The 14,581-nt window shown below is 29.5% G+C and overlaps 1 protein-coding gene across 1 annotated transcript; it reads left to right on the top strand.

Moving 5' to 3' along the window:
* Positions 1-2,885: 2,885 nt before the first annotated feature.
* Positions 2,886-13,641, top strand: Cyt-b5 (Cytochrome b5). The gene is made up of 6 exons (XM_076476734.1): positions 2,886-3,140; positions 3,860-3,896; positions 10,159-10,250; positions 10,570-10,599; positions 11,929-11,969; positions 13,257-13,641. Exons 1-6 carry the CDS (start codon positions 3,018-3,020, stop codon positions 13,339-13,341), a joined length of 408 nt encoding a protein of 135 aa, XP_076332849.1. The 5' UTR covers positions 2,886-3,017; the 3' UTR covers positions 13,342-13,641.
* The last annotated feature ends 940 nt before the right edge of the window (positions 13,642-14,581 follow it).

Here is a 14,581-nt window from a genome sequence, read left to right as displayed (position 1 = left end):
TAACTCTTCCCCATATCCTTTAGCCCATAAGTGAACAACAGCGACTCTTTGCCAGTCCTCTTCATTGTATTTCTTACTCTGTCAGTTATGTTTTCCACCTGTGCACCAGAGTAGCATAATCTAACTTTTTCCTCATATTTATCCCACAGACTATTCTATCCAGATACTGTGTCAAGGGATCACCTATAGTTATAACATCTTTAAGCTCATAATCCATATCCTTCTCTATTCCTTTTGTTTTTCTTCCTTCCAGTAGTTACTCGTCTACATAAGCTAAGGACTGAAATCTGTTATTCGATAGAACAACATCTTTACAATTAACTTCAATAGTTTTAACCCTAATATTACCCTTCCTGACTTCATGAATGTCATTGTTAATCTCAGCTGATGCCTCCTTTGTATCTAAAAGCTTAAGCTCCTTTTAAATTCCTGCTGGCATTTCTTTATCTATTTTCTTAACTAAAGTTAAGATGGTCTCCAAGTTTTCCTCTAACGTGCAAACTGTACATATAAATTGAGCATCCTCAGTACTAACTTCCTTAAAAGTACATAGTAGTTCAGAGTTCTCGAATAAAACTCATTCGTTGCACCTACCATACCCAACAAACTAGGAATGCTTAACCCCTGAACTAGTCTTAACCAATGTATTATTTGTAAAACTAAACACTCGATACTATAGTTAAATACCAATAGCCTGTTGTAAACATTGTTAAGACTAAATTTGACAATTAAATTAGTGTTAGACTTCATTTATTAAGTAAAGCGTGTTTAATTCGTTTTGCAATCTCACTGCAAGTTGTATCATGACTGCCTATTCTAACATTATACTACTAAAATCTAAAATAAACATTTATACCTATTAATTTAGCGCCCAATCTTACTAAATCCTGTTTATTATTCAATTCTGTTATTGCAACAAAGTTTTATACTTTTTATGGATAAAGTCTCAATATTTCATTTTTCTACATACAACTAAATTTTCAACGCGTATTTACACTCTCAAGAGAAGCTTAGAACGTTTTACACACTGCAAGATACTATGATTCGATAATACTTAAGTAAACCAACAGAAATTTTTAAAATATTCTAGTAAATTACTCAATAATACAACAATGGTCAATTCACAATAATTTAACTATACAACTTATGATTCGTTAAACGTTACATTGTAAACCTGTAATAAACGACTGCTTCTAACAATAACTAAATTTAACACTTGCTATAAAAACTAAATCATGACACTCGCATTAAATTCATATTCTAGTTGAACTAGTTAATATTGATGATGCATATAAAATAATCTGTAATAAAAAGCACAATGTATTTGGATACAAAACATATTAGATACTGCCCCCCGCTAGTACAGCAGCATGTCGTCGGATTAATAACGCTAAAATCAGGGTTCGATTCCCCTAGGTGGGCTCAGCAGATTGCCCGATGTGGCTTTACTATAAGAAAACACACACATATTAGGTATTCACCTTAGATTATTTTTTTGTGAAATACAATCTTGGCCGAGAATATTGTTAATAACAGGAGTACCTAGTGGATGAAGAAATGCACAAAATTATTATAAGTAGAGATACAAGAAAAGTATATTTAACTGGCTGTATATATTGACTGCCGGATTGATTTTTATTTTACTTTATGTGCATAACTTTTTCTGATCGGAAGTTAATGTTTGTTTGTTTTTAATTTCGCGCAAAGCTACACGAGGGCTATCTGTGCTAGCCGTCCCTAATTTAGCAGCTATTCCTCACCACCCACCACCAACTCTTGGGCTACTCTTTTACCAACGAATAGTGGGATTGACCACTACATTATAACGCACCCACGGCTGAAAGGGTGAGCATGTTTGGTGCGACGGGGATTCGAATCCACGTCCCTCGTATTACGAGTCGAACGCCTTAACTTACCCAGCCACGCCGGTCTTAGATGGAAGGAAAATTTCGTACACAATTTTGTAAACGATTTAACGTACATATTCAAATTTTCCCTTGGAGTTTCTGATAAATAAATTAACTGGTTTTAAGTATATAGCATTTTTTGTTAGATTTTTATTTTATTTTGTTATTCTGAAACAATTTCGTGTTTCTTGACAAAATATCAGCTGATTCTGTCATATGTCAGTAATTTGTGTGTGTGTGTTTTAATGATAGTTAATGTATTCTTCTCCCAGCTTAGTTCCTGAGTAAAGAAACCTATATATTATACAGGATTTTTACCATATGTAAGTACTACAATTCTGGTTCGTCCAATCCCACGTAACTGAGACAAATACTGTATCTCAATAAACAATGAGTTAGTCTTGCCATCAAACAACTTAAAAATAATGTTCAATATTACCATAGCCCGAGACCTTCTAATTAGTATAAGGAAATGTCCGAAAGTCCATAGTATAAGTGAAAATAAATCACTTTTTCAACAATTTAAATTATCATTCATTAAAGCTGATATTTTCACGTCATCAAACCACGTCCATTGATTTTGACATAGTGTACCACATAATCATAAACCTGAATTTTAAATTTATTTGTTTTATTGAAATGCATACTTTTTAAATTTGAATTATATATATATATATGGATAAGCTTATTTTAAGTTAAATACAATGGATTATTTACGCTCTCCTTACCACAGTGATCGAAACTCGGTTTGTCCACTGAAGTGTCAATGTGTCTGTACAATATGTCTCAACATTTTTATTATTTTTATTTTTGACTTTGCCTCCCAGTGACTCAGTCTGAGGGCTTATGACATTAAAATTTAAGGTTTGAGTGGGGCAAAGCGCATTTAACTTCTTTGTGAAATTTTGCCCAACAAATAAACAATTTTATCTCTTACACAGTCAAGATCTCTGCGTTACTTTCGACTATTCCACTGGAGGGCGCTGCTTTTTGACAGTGTGGTGTGCTTGCATGGATTGTAGGAGGACGTTGTCCCTGTTTTTCATTGAGTTTCAAGGTCAGGTGTGACGCGGATAAAGATTATTAAAATAAATCCTTGAAGTTTTATAGATGTCGGATTCTGGAAGTATGAAATCCCTAACTCTTGAAGAAATAGCGAAACACAATGAAAAAGACTCAATATGGGTTTTAATTCATCACAATGTGTATGATGTTAGTAAATTCATAGAAGAGGTAAGTTACATCTCTTGATATTTTGGTACTCTAATTTGTACGCGTACGTGTATCACCATGCATCACGAGTGTTACTCCGTATGAAGGTGTATTATACTTACTGATAAAACTGTTAGCGTTATATCTTTTGAACATTTGTTTTGCAAAAGTAATTATTTTATGTGCATTTTTAGTTGTTGAGCATTTGTTTTGTGTATTGAGAACCGCTTGAAAATGTTTGTTGGTAAGTTTGTGTTTTCTCGTTTTCGGACTTGTTTGCACGTTTTTGTATTGCCTCCATCTATTTGTAAACCTATGTCTCTTTCAGTTTTAATTTTGCTCTCTTAATAAAAAAAAATGAAACTGAAATAGGCATAGGTTTACAGATGAATGGAGAAAGTGCAAAAGACCTGATCCAGAATAATACAAACAAAAAATAATATAATAATTTTTTATGATGTATTTAGCCGTTTTATTTTTATTCTTCTGGAGCTAATGTAGTAAGAGCTTTTGTTTTATTGTTTTGTATTTGAATGTAAGCAAAAAGACTAAAATTAATTTATTCACAACTGTAAATAATTCACAAGAACACAAAATGCCATGTAAAGAATTGCCTTAGATATGAATAACATCAATTTGTGATATCAGCAAATTAATTTTTAGAAAATTTGAAGTTCTTGTTTAGTTTTATAGTGTATAAGACTATTACACCTTTCTACTGTAATTATATTATTTTTCAGCACCCTGGTGGTGAAGAGATTTTGCTGGAACAAGGAGGTAAATAATTATAATTTTATTTCAAAACATGGTAGGTATAATAGTATATTTGTAGTACACATTTTCTGATTAATTGAAAGTTTATTAAATTACATTTCTTTCAGGATTTAATTTGTTGCCACAATGAGATAGCTAGTGTATTTTTGAAATGGGTTTTGTAAAGTGCTTGAGTTTTTCCTCTTGATACATACAGTAGAATTAACCTTCAGCTTCAAATTTATATTGATTCTTGAAATTGTAAAATATCTGCATAAAGTGTACATGTGTAACTCAGATGCTGATAATTTTTTAAAGATTCCTCTTACAGTTGTTTTATTTGTGCTGTAGGCTTTGAGTTTTGAGGTGTGGGACATGTCCCACTAACAGATAAGGATGGATGGACAAGGAGCTGGGAATATAAGTTGTTTTTATGATTATTCAAAATATTATTCATAAAATAACAACCCTTCTTGAGGTAAAAACATCTTAGAATTAATGCAAAAATAATTTCTTACAAAGAGGATGCACTCAAGGGACATGAGCAATGAAATGTAAGGGAGTACAGAATAAAAGCTTGGAAACCTCTTGTATGTAATCTTTTCAATGTAGATTGCCCTCTTTAAATGAATGTAGAGGGAGTGAAATATGCATATCAAGTAAATCATATGCTCACTTTATGAGGAGCTACAATATGAATATTGTTGAATGGATGTATCTAGGTTATTAATTTAAACTAGTAAAAAAATGTTTTAAAGTAGTGATTTCATCATTACAAGCAGGTGAAGAAACTATTTTTATTATGATGAAATATAAAGTTGGATCAGCCTTTCTCATAGAATATAAATACAGTACCTCTTATTTGTTAACACTAGCAAGATGTCAGATTCATAAAGTTAGTTTATATTTCGTTGCATTTCTGTCATCCAGAAATAATTATAGCCTGATATTCTTGAGATATGGAAAAGTACAATAGCAAAATAAATATTTTAACATATAACAGTGTTGTTCCATCTTGGCTGCCCCATCCTCTAAGTCAAACTATAACTATTATATTATTAGTCATATATCTATCGAACTTTATTTTAAACTCACCCAAATTTACTGCCTCCAAGAAATCCAAAGGTGACCAGTTCCATAGGCGAACTACCATATTTGAAAAATAAATTTGTTTTGGCTGAAGACAGCTTCTACCTTGCTAATTTATCTGTGTCCCCTATAATTCTTGCTGTTAAATATGAAAAATGTTGATGCATCAACATCATAAATTACTTTTATAATCTTAAAGACTTCAGTCAGATCTCTTCTAACTTTTATTTTTTCAAGATAAAATAATTTTAAGGATCTTAGTTTTTCTTCATATCACACAAACCCTCCATTCCAGGTATTGTTTTAGTAACTCTCCTCTGAACTCTTTTTAACAGTTCAGTGTCTATCGTAAGGTAAGTAGCTCAAGACTGAACACAGTACTCCAAATGTGGCCTATATAGTGAAATTATAATTTCTTCAGACTTGTATTCATTATTTCTGTAGATACAACCAAAAATCATATTTGCTATACCACTAGCAACAGCACATTGTTTTGGCGAAAGAGACTGGTTAACTATTGTACCAAGGTTCTTTTCTTTCCTGACACTGTTAAGATTATTTCCGTCCAAATTATGCTGGTAATTCAAATTATGGCAAGCCATCTGCATTATTTGCTTAGCTCACTAAAATGATCTGAATCCTTTTGTAAAGCAGCACCATCTTCGTCACAACTAGCAACACTCAAGACCTTGATATCATCAGCAAATTTGAGTAATATATTGACCATTCCTTAATGTAAATCAAAAAAGAGCAATGGTCCTTAGACTTAGCCTTGAGGTACATCACTTGCTATGGGTTCAGTATAATATACACAAGTTTATCTATACATTTGCACACATTAAGTATTTACATTATAACCTTTGATACAACATGTGTATCATCACAAAATTTGGTAGACTTTTAGTATAGTTTACAAATATTTTGTATACAAAAAATTGGATTTTTAATGGAATACTTTTTACTAAAGATTTATTTGTGAAAATAATCTTTTTTATTTCTGGTCTGAGTGCAAAGTGATTTCATGTCATGATTAAAAAGTATTCATCCTTAAAATCTTAAATATTATTTGCATAATCTCTAGAACCTCTGAAATACATTAGAAACATTTGTTTTCAGTAAGACTATATTTTGTTTTATTTTCTATACTCTGGGGTCTGTCACTTGACCAACCTTCAAACCTTCATAAAAAATTATGAAAGAAATATAAATTATGCTTTTTTTGTGCTAGAATGAATACATATTATAACATATTTAGTCTTAGTAGCTAAAGGCTCATAATGCTGTATATTTACATATATATATTGTGTATATTTATTTCAGTCATGCCTAGCTAACATTACATAATTTGCATTGACAGTGCATGTGCAGCCATGTTACGTAATATATCTAGTAATACAAAACTGACTTTGTCCTTCATGTCTTAGCTGTCTTTTAGCAGACTAGTATCTTGTAATATACAGTCACATTTCAGTTATTATACATTATCTATGTATATAATTATTACTATTTAGAAGTAAAATATTAAACTTATTTTTCTTAAAATATAGAACAGTAAATTAAGAAGTAAAGTGAATAATTCTCTTTAAGACCTTTTTACTTGGTTGCTGCTTGACATAGGTTGCTAAGCCTTTTAAAATGTTACACATGGAGGATACCAAACAAAAATTTTTTTAGATTTTATATATACAGTTGAAATAAGGTGTAAATAACTACATCAATAACATAAATTCCACTATAATGTATAGCTTAGTAACTAAGATGTATATAGATTTTAAAAAATATGAAACTGAGCAGACTAAAGACATAACCTACCTACTTGAAAATTTGGATCGAAAGAACATGATAGCCTTTTCACAAATTAAAATGAATGAGAAAATTACTCTGGGAACATTCTAAGCTGTTGATTAGTTATTTACATCATATACTGTAGTAAAAGTTTATAAGGGCCTTTTCAAAAAATGGAAAGAGTTGAACAGGGCCAGTGTGTTTGATTCAGTACATAAGCCATATCTCAGCAAAATAAAAGGATATAAGGCTTTTATATTATATTTTAGCTGGTCATTATTTGTACTCTGAATTCCCAGTTTGTGTGAAATTATAGACTTAATATTTTAACATTTAATTTAAACAGTGCTGCATTCAACATACCACGTGACTCACTAAAATCTATATTTAGATGTGTTTATTAATATTTACTTTTACATTAAGAACTTAACCCATATAATATTATAGTTTGAATTATAATCTACAATTTGATTCAAACTTATTGACATAAGTTCATAAAATAGTAGTTAAATAAAATTTTGAATGCAAGTCAACAAATGTGATAATATAACCTTTGACTTGTGACCCATTGCAAAAGTGTTTATACAGTTTGACTGAACTCCATTCATAACAACCCTTTGTTTTCTTTCATCAAGCCACCCTTCTATCCAGTTGGTTAACTTATCCCTCACACCTATAGATGCAAGTTTCTTTACAAACTTTTTTGTGGCACTTTAACTGTTTTCTAAAAATCCAGATACACCAAATTTGCACCCTTGCCCTCATCTACATGTGCAGTGACATTTTCAATGCCTGTCAAAAGATTTGTAAGTCAAGATTTTCCCTCAGTGACACCATGTTGACTGTCCAATAATATTCTATTATTTGTTAAATAACTTTGCAAAGTGTATTTTATCAGACTTTACATAATTTTTCCCACAACTGATTTAAGATCAGGAAGCCTGTAACTACTAGGACAATTTCCATTACCTCCCTTGAACATAGGAGTGACATTAGCTAATTTCCAACTTGTTGGTACTTGTCCACTATTCCAAGAGTTACAAAAAAAATTTTGATAAGTGAATCACATATCCAATCATTGATGTCCTTTAAAACTTTCAGGGGAAATATAATCTGGCCCAAGAAACTTATCATTCTTTAAACTTGCCATTGTTATCATCCTTAATATTCTCAACTTCAATGGGATGTAACTTGCACTTTACATATAGAGCTATTCCTTCCCCTCTCTTTACTACTCTCATTTTTAAATAACCTATAACCATGCATTTTAAATAAATTTCTATCATTAGAATTATCTACATTTAACCATGTTCCAGTCATTTCCATTGTACCAACATCTTTTGTTTCTCTCAGTATCCTTGAATCAACTATTTTATTTTTTAAACTTCTAGCATTACAATAGTAATAACTAAGCCTATTCTTATAACTACTTTTTTACTAATTTCCTATGCTAAACTTTCATTTAGTTTATCTTTGCCCTTGCTGCTATTTAGTTTAAAACTTCCATTACTGCTGAGTTAATAGCTCTTATAAACATGCCAGGCCCTTTCCTACTTTATTGTAAACCATCCATTCCAAACATTTCCCTCCTCCTGCTGAAATGATTCCACAAGTCCAACTGCCTAACCTGCTCATCCTTACATATTAATTTCAGCCTAGCTAAACACCATTTCACCCTATGACAAACTCAATTTCATCTTCACAATTAATTCTTGGCAGTATCCCTGACTCAATTAATTTATGGCCTTTATTTTTAAATTCTTTTATCAACTCCTTGTTCTTTATTAATTAGCTTCTCTGATTTACTTTTTCCTATATTGTTAGTCCCTATGTCCACAACAAACACTGCATTGTTGCTGATCCCCTTCATTATATCTTTTGCTGTGTCATTTATATTTTCCATCTATGTACCAGTGCAGCATAATCTACCTCTTTTTCTCCATATTTATTTGACAGACTATTCTATCTACATACTACTGTGTCAAGGGATCACCTATAACTCTTTTTAAAGTTCATAATTCATATCCTTTTCTATTCCTTTTGTTTTCACTCTCTCCAGTAGTTTCTCATCTACATAAGCCAAGGGCTGAAATCTGTTGCTCAGTAGAATAGCATCTTTACAATCCAATTCTCTGCCTTTAACTCTAATACTACCTTTCCTAACTTCCTGAATGTAGTTGTTGTTAACCTTAGCTGATGCATTCGTTGGATCTAAAGACTGAAGCTCCTTTTGAAGTCCTACCATAATTTCCTGCAGTTTAAACTTCTCTTTATCTATTTCCTTAACATTGTTAGGATAGTCTCCAATTTTCCCTCCAACCTGCAAACTATATAAATTGAATACTTTCACAACTAGATTTTTTAAAGATACATGATAGTCCAGAGTTTCCAAATGAAATCCATTTGTTGCATCTATAGCACCTAACAAACTGGGAGTACTTATCCCCCAAACTAGTCTTAAACATTGTATTATTTGTAAAATTAAACACTTGCTACTATGATTTAAATACCAGGTGCCTGTTATTAACACTGTTAAGATTAACTTTATCTATATGATAGTTAACTAGTTGTTAGACTATATTTAAGTAGAACAATGTATTTAATTTGTTTTGCACAATTTCTCTGTAAGTTGAATTGTAACTAAGACTAAATAACTGTTATAAGTACTAAGTCTAAATTTAACATTATACTATGCATTATACTACAAAAATCTAAAATGTTCTTACCTACTATTTTAGTCTCCAGTATTACTAAATCTAGTAATTTTTGTTGTTGTTCAACTCTAATTTATAAAGGTAAAAATAATTAAAACAAAAAACATTAAAAATCCACAATATTATACAAACTTGGTTTTTAATGTCTTTTCAAATTTTAATATCAAAGGTTTGGTTCTCTTCTTGAGGCCATTTTTACAGTTTGTTTGGTGCTGCAAAACAGGTTTAAACTTAACAATTAAATTTTTGTTAAATTTTCTGTGAATCAGTCATTTAAATTTTTTGTGGGTGAACATTTTTTTCTGTTATTGTGAAATAAAACATTTGATGACATTTGACTTGGTGCTATAGACTTGATGTAATATATGTAGCATAAGATTGCATCACATTAAGAAGGAATGTATAAAATTACTTTTTCTTGCATTTGAGCATACATGGCAAAAAATTCTCTTTGAAACCTTTTTCTTACCATATTTGTATTAACCATTCCTTTGTTTAAACAGAACTCATAATTATTCAAAGTAAAAATTGTAATATATATCTTTTCATAGTTAACCTGGAAATACTTGGCATTGAACAAATCATGAGAGTTGAGAATAGATAATTATGTAGACAAACTGACTGTCATTCAAGAGAGAGCATTGTTCATTTGTTTTTTTTATTGTAAAAATTTATAATGAGATATTGTGTGGTTTTAGGAAAAAATGCAACAGAAGCTTTTGAAGATGTAGGCCACTCATCCGATGCTCAGGATTTGATGAAACAGTACAAAATTGGAGACCTGTGTGATGTATGTGAACTTCATTTGATGATAGTAGTTGTGTTAAACTGCTAGAATGTATTTATATATATATCACAGATTTTGTTAACTGCATTAAATGTTGCAACAGATTTTGAAAATGTTTTGAATGTAATAGTTTCTTATGTGTTAAAAATTTAAGTACTTGAAATATTTTATGAGCAATCATTATAAGAGTGTTAATGTAAGTTAATGAAATATTAATGAAAGTATAATTGATAGTTTTATTCAAGCAAGGTTAATGTAATTCTTATCACAAAATAATTAATTGGGTGGTTTAAAGTAATAGCATTCATATTTTCTGTTTTAGGAGGATAAAAAAAAGTTGTCTCAATATGATGTAAGTATATTTTCGAAATTTAATGATGTAGAAATGTTGAAACATCATATATTCATCAAGATATGTCTTTTGTTAATGTAATGAATACAGAACGTTAACTGAATTTTGGTAATGTTACTTGTTTTAAATGTTGTTACAAATTGTTTGCTGTATAAATTTATTGGCATTTATACATTTTTATAATTTTTTTACTAGCTTTATAAAACTTAAATATTTTAAAATTTAGAAATTACTCAAATGACACAGTTTATAATTTGTAAGACAATACCTAATGTAATTTTAAATGAAATATGTGTGGGATATACCATCACAATAAAACTGGTAATAAGTTAGGTATTGTTTTCACCAGTATTACACAGACTTCTCTTGAGAGTATAATACATTTATAAAAGTATCTTGTTTGTCGAAGGACACTACTGTTATATTATTTGTTAAAATGTCATGTCCTACCATCTAAGGCATTCTACATATTAAGATTGGATGTTTATTAAATGACTGATATAAATACATTTCAAGTAAGACTGTATGTATACTTTAATTCTGCTGACATGATGGCTTCTGTTATCAGTGACATATAGACAGATTCTGGACATTCAGGAATGCAAAAGGCTAGAGTAGGGGGAAGGAGTCTGTAGTCAGGGATGATTTTAAGGCTATTATGATACGAATTTTACAGTATAATTATTAATCAGAAATATCACTTATAATCAAGCCAATACAGTATATCTCTTTAAATTAGCATATCTAGACAATGATACCAGGTATTTTATTAATGTTAAATTTACTACCTTTATTTCAAGTCAGTAGTAAACAGAAAATTCTAACAAGTCATTTTTGATGTAATAACTTCTTTATTACTCTTGAATTTGTGAAATTTAAATACCTTTAATTTTCATAAGTTCAAGGCTGTTTAATTTTTTTCTTTTAATTTTTATTGAGTAATTTTTCATGAAATATTGTACAAACAATCACATACATTTATGCATATTTTCAAAAGTAGATACTTCTGTGTAGTAATTTATTGACAACATTTTAAGATTGTCAGTTGGAACATTTCCAATTCATTGTTACTTAACTATTATGTTAGAGATTGTTTTAACCTTGTAAGCAACTTGAAAATTGATATTTTTCTTAGCTTTAAAGAGTTTCTTGTCTTTTAAGTTATAGTGCAGACGAGCAGTTTAGCATATTTAATAGTTTTTCAATGTAATTTATCTGTTTGTGCAATTCAACTAAGTTGTAGCATCTCTATAGTTCTTTTAATATGTGCACTTTTAAGCAAATGAAGTTATTCCTAATGATAAGGTTGTGTATGCTGTTTATATGTAGGATAAGACACAATGGGAACAATCATCTAACAGTGAAAGAAGGTATGTTTAATTACTAATTAAAACAAAATTGAATACATTAACAGATTTATTCCACACTAAATAATAAGATTTTTTTGTTGGTGTTTAATTTTTCTTGTAGCAACTCCTGTCTTAGAGGTTTCATGAATGCAAGAATTAATTCTAAAATGTCCAGATGAATTAGTTCACCCATTATATTGTTTGTTTTATTACACTACAAACAAATTACTAGATGAAATAATTCTGAAATTAGGATGACATTTTTACAAATAAAATTATTATGTTTGTATAAATTCAAAATGAATTCATTCTGATGGTTTTCAAGAAACAGTTAAAATGTGTACTTTCCTTGTAAATTTGTAATATCTTCCTACATTCATTTAAAATGTTCCTATGAAGGTTTTTTGTAAAACTGTAAATTTTCAACATTGTTTTGATCCCAAAAGCAACACGGTCAGTTTCACTGTGTTTAAAATCATTGGCATACCATATGAAAATTATAACCATTCCAACTTTTTAATGTTGTCAGTAGAACTTAATTAAATTATGTAATGTGTTTTAATCCTATTATATAGATATATAGGTAAACTTATAGTTGAATATAATGGAATTATTATTAGGTATTTAGATCATTAACATATGATTTCTTAAATTTGAGATATGTGCAATTTACATCAGACCATGAAAACTAAGTTGAGAAACAGCGATAAGCTGAAATTAGTAAAATGTACTTGTATTAAAGTTATTTTACAAAAATTAACTATTTTGTGCAATACCATTTCAACCTCCCTCTTAAGGTGTTGTGAATGCCATATTTTGTGCAGAAGAATTAAGGAAATTCACAGGCACTAATACTTTTTTTTCAGAATGTGCTGAAATCAATGAAAATTTATGATTTAGTTGTTGTTTTTTTGTACAAAATTAAATAAATTTTTCATTAAGTAATTTTAACCCTGGAGTAGTAAAATGTGAAAAAAGTTTTTCTTTTAATGGTGTAATTTAACCATCAGAGGCATGATCAACCAGAGCTATAATGTTATATATAATATTATTATAATATTTTCTTTATTTTGTGTAGTAAACTTTATTTTCTGCATATTTATGTATGAAATGTATGGACATTGCAGGCTTTTTTTTTAATTGTCTGCTTATTTAAGGCTTCCCTTTTTTGTGTTTTTTTAGTTATTTGTATGAACCTTTTAGTTATTTTTTATACATATCACAATTCATGACATTTTGATGTATTTTTATCTGATATCTATTATATGGTATAAGAAACAAGAACTTAATTTTTTCATCTTTTTTCAGCTCATGGTTAAGTTGGGTTGTTCCAGTAGGTGTGGCCATATTAGTTTCTATATTGTATCGCTGGTACACATTTTCTCAGCACTAGAGTGATTAATTGAAATTATTCATGAAACAGGCACTATTGTTTTACTTGTATTGATTATAAGAAGGTGGTATATAATATTGGATCAATTTATTTGTCTTGGGACCTTAATGCTAACATTTCCAAAACGAAATGCTGTATTTAGTATAGAGACAAACAGAAGTGAATGTGACTTTAATCTTTAAAGTGATGAAAATATTTTATTTTTTATCTCCTGTAAAAAAAAAACTAAATATTCAGACTTAACACTTGATAACTGTATGAGTGTTTTAAGTTTCAATAAAGTGAAGTTTTTTTTTCCTATCATTTTGTTGGTTAATTAATTACAGTGGTGTGTATTTATCAAATAATTCATTTTATAAACAGAACAATTTAACTTGAACTGTAGTGCAAGCAGGAAAGCTTGTTATTCATTCTTCTTGGGCACCATTCTGATGTCAAATGCATACATAATATTAAATTTCACAATATAAGTAAAAATAATCATTCTTAACTGTATTTCAAAAATTCTTTACTCAGAAACACTTAAAAACTGTTATTTTGTCATTTAATGTACTTCAGAAAAAAAAAAGTGGAGATGAAAATCACATTTCTGCATCGTTCTAAAGAGTCTTGTCTGAAAATCAGTTATTGGTTTGTTTGTTTTTTATGCCCATCTCAGATCATGGTTTTGTTTGCTAAAACTGCCCTCCCTTAAGAAAGGTTTTTATTTCTCTGATTTTATGTACCTCCTCCAGTTTCCACCCTTTTATGACTTTCTGGCAGGTGATTTTATATAGTAGGTTCTAAACTATGTAGGCCAACATAAACGTAATAAGGTGGTGTGAAAAGTAATTTAATGTTGCATGAGTGAGTGATTAAAACAAACGAATATGATGTTTTGTTGAAACATTATTTCATTATAGAAATAATCATATAAAACAGATATAATTTAGTAAATATAAGTTAGAGACAGTTGCTTCATGATGGCTATACAAGTAGTTAAATTAAAAATAAACAATCCACTCAAAAGCTGTAGCTGGACCTTTATTTACAGTTTAAGTTTTCTGCAATTTAGTTAAGTGCTTTCACTCTAAAAAGAAAAAATAGAGAAATGTTAATGACCCAAACTAATTCAGGAAGGGTTAAAATAGATGAAACATTTAAACAATATATCATGTAATTCCATTATCTATTAAGGAACAAGCTACTGACTAAATTATTTGACTCATAATAAAACACAGTAAATAACTTAAGCATAAAA

This window comes from Tachypleus tridentatus, chromosome 13 (assembly GCF_004210375.1).
Source record: "Tachypleus tridentatus isolate NWPU-2018 chromosome 13, ASM421037v1, whole genome shotgun sequence".
Classification (NCBI taxonomy): Eukaryota; Metazoa; Arthropoda; class Merostomata; order Xiphosura; family Limulidae; genus Tachypleus; species Tachypleus tridentatus.
Note: the sequence above shows the minus strand (reverse complement) of the source record. Positions and strands in the feature narration are given on the sequence as shown.

What these genes read in the sequence shown, in the direction of transcription:
- Cyt-b5 (XM_076476734.1), top strand. Translation starts at nt 3,018, where the DNA reads ATGTCGGATTCTGGAAGTATGAAATCCCTAACTCTTGAAGAAATAGCG. An exon ending in GATTTTGCTGGAACAAGGAG is followed by an intron (nt 3,897 to 10,158) that starts GTAAATAATTAT and finishes GTGTGGTTTTAG; the next exon opens with GAAAAAATGCAACAGAAGCT. An exon ending in AAATTGGAGACCTGTGTGAT is followed by an intron (nt 10,251 to 10,569) that starts GTATGTGAACTT and finishes TTTCTGTTTTAG; the next exon opens with GAGGATAAAAAAAAGTTGTC.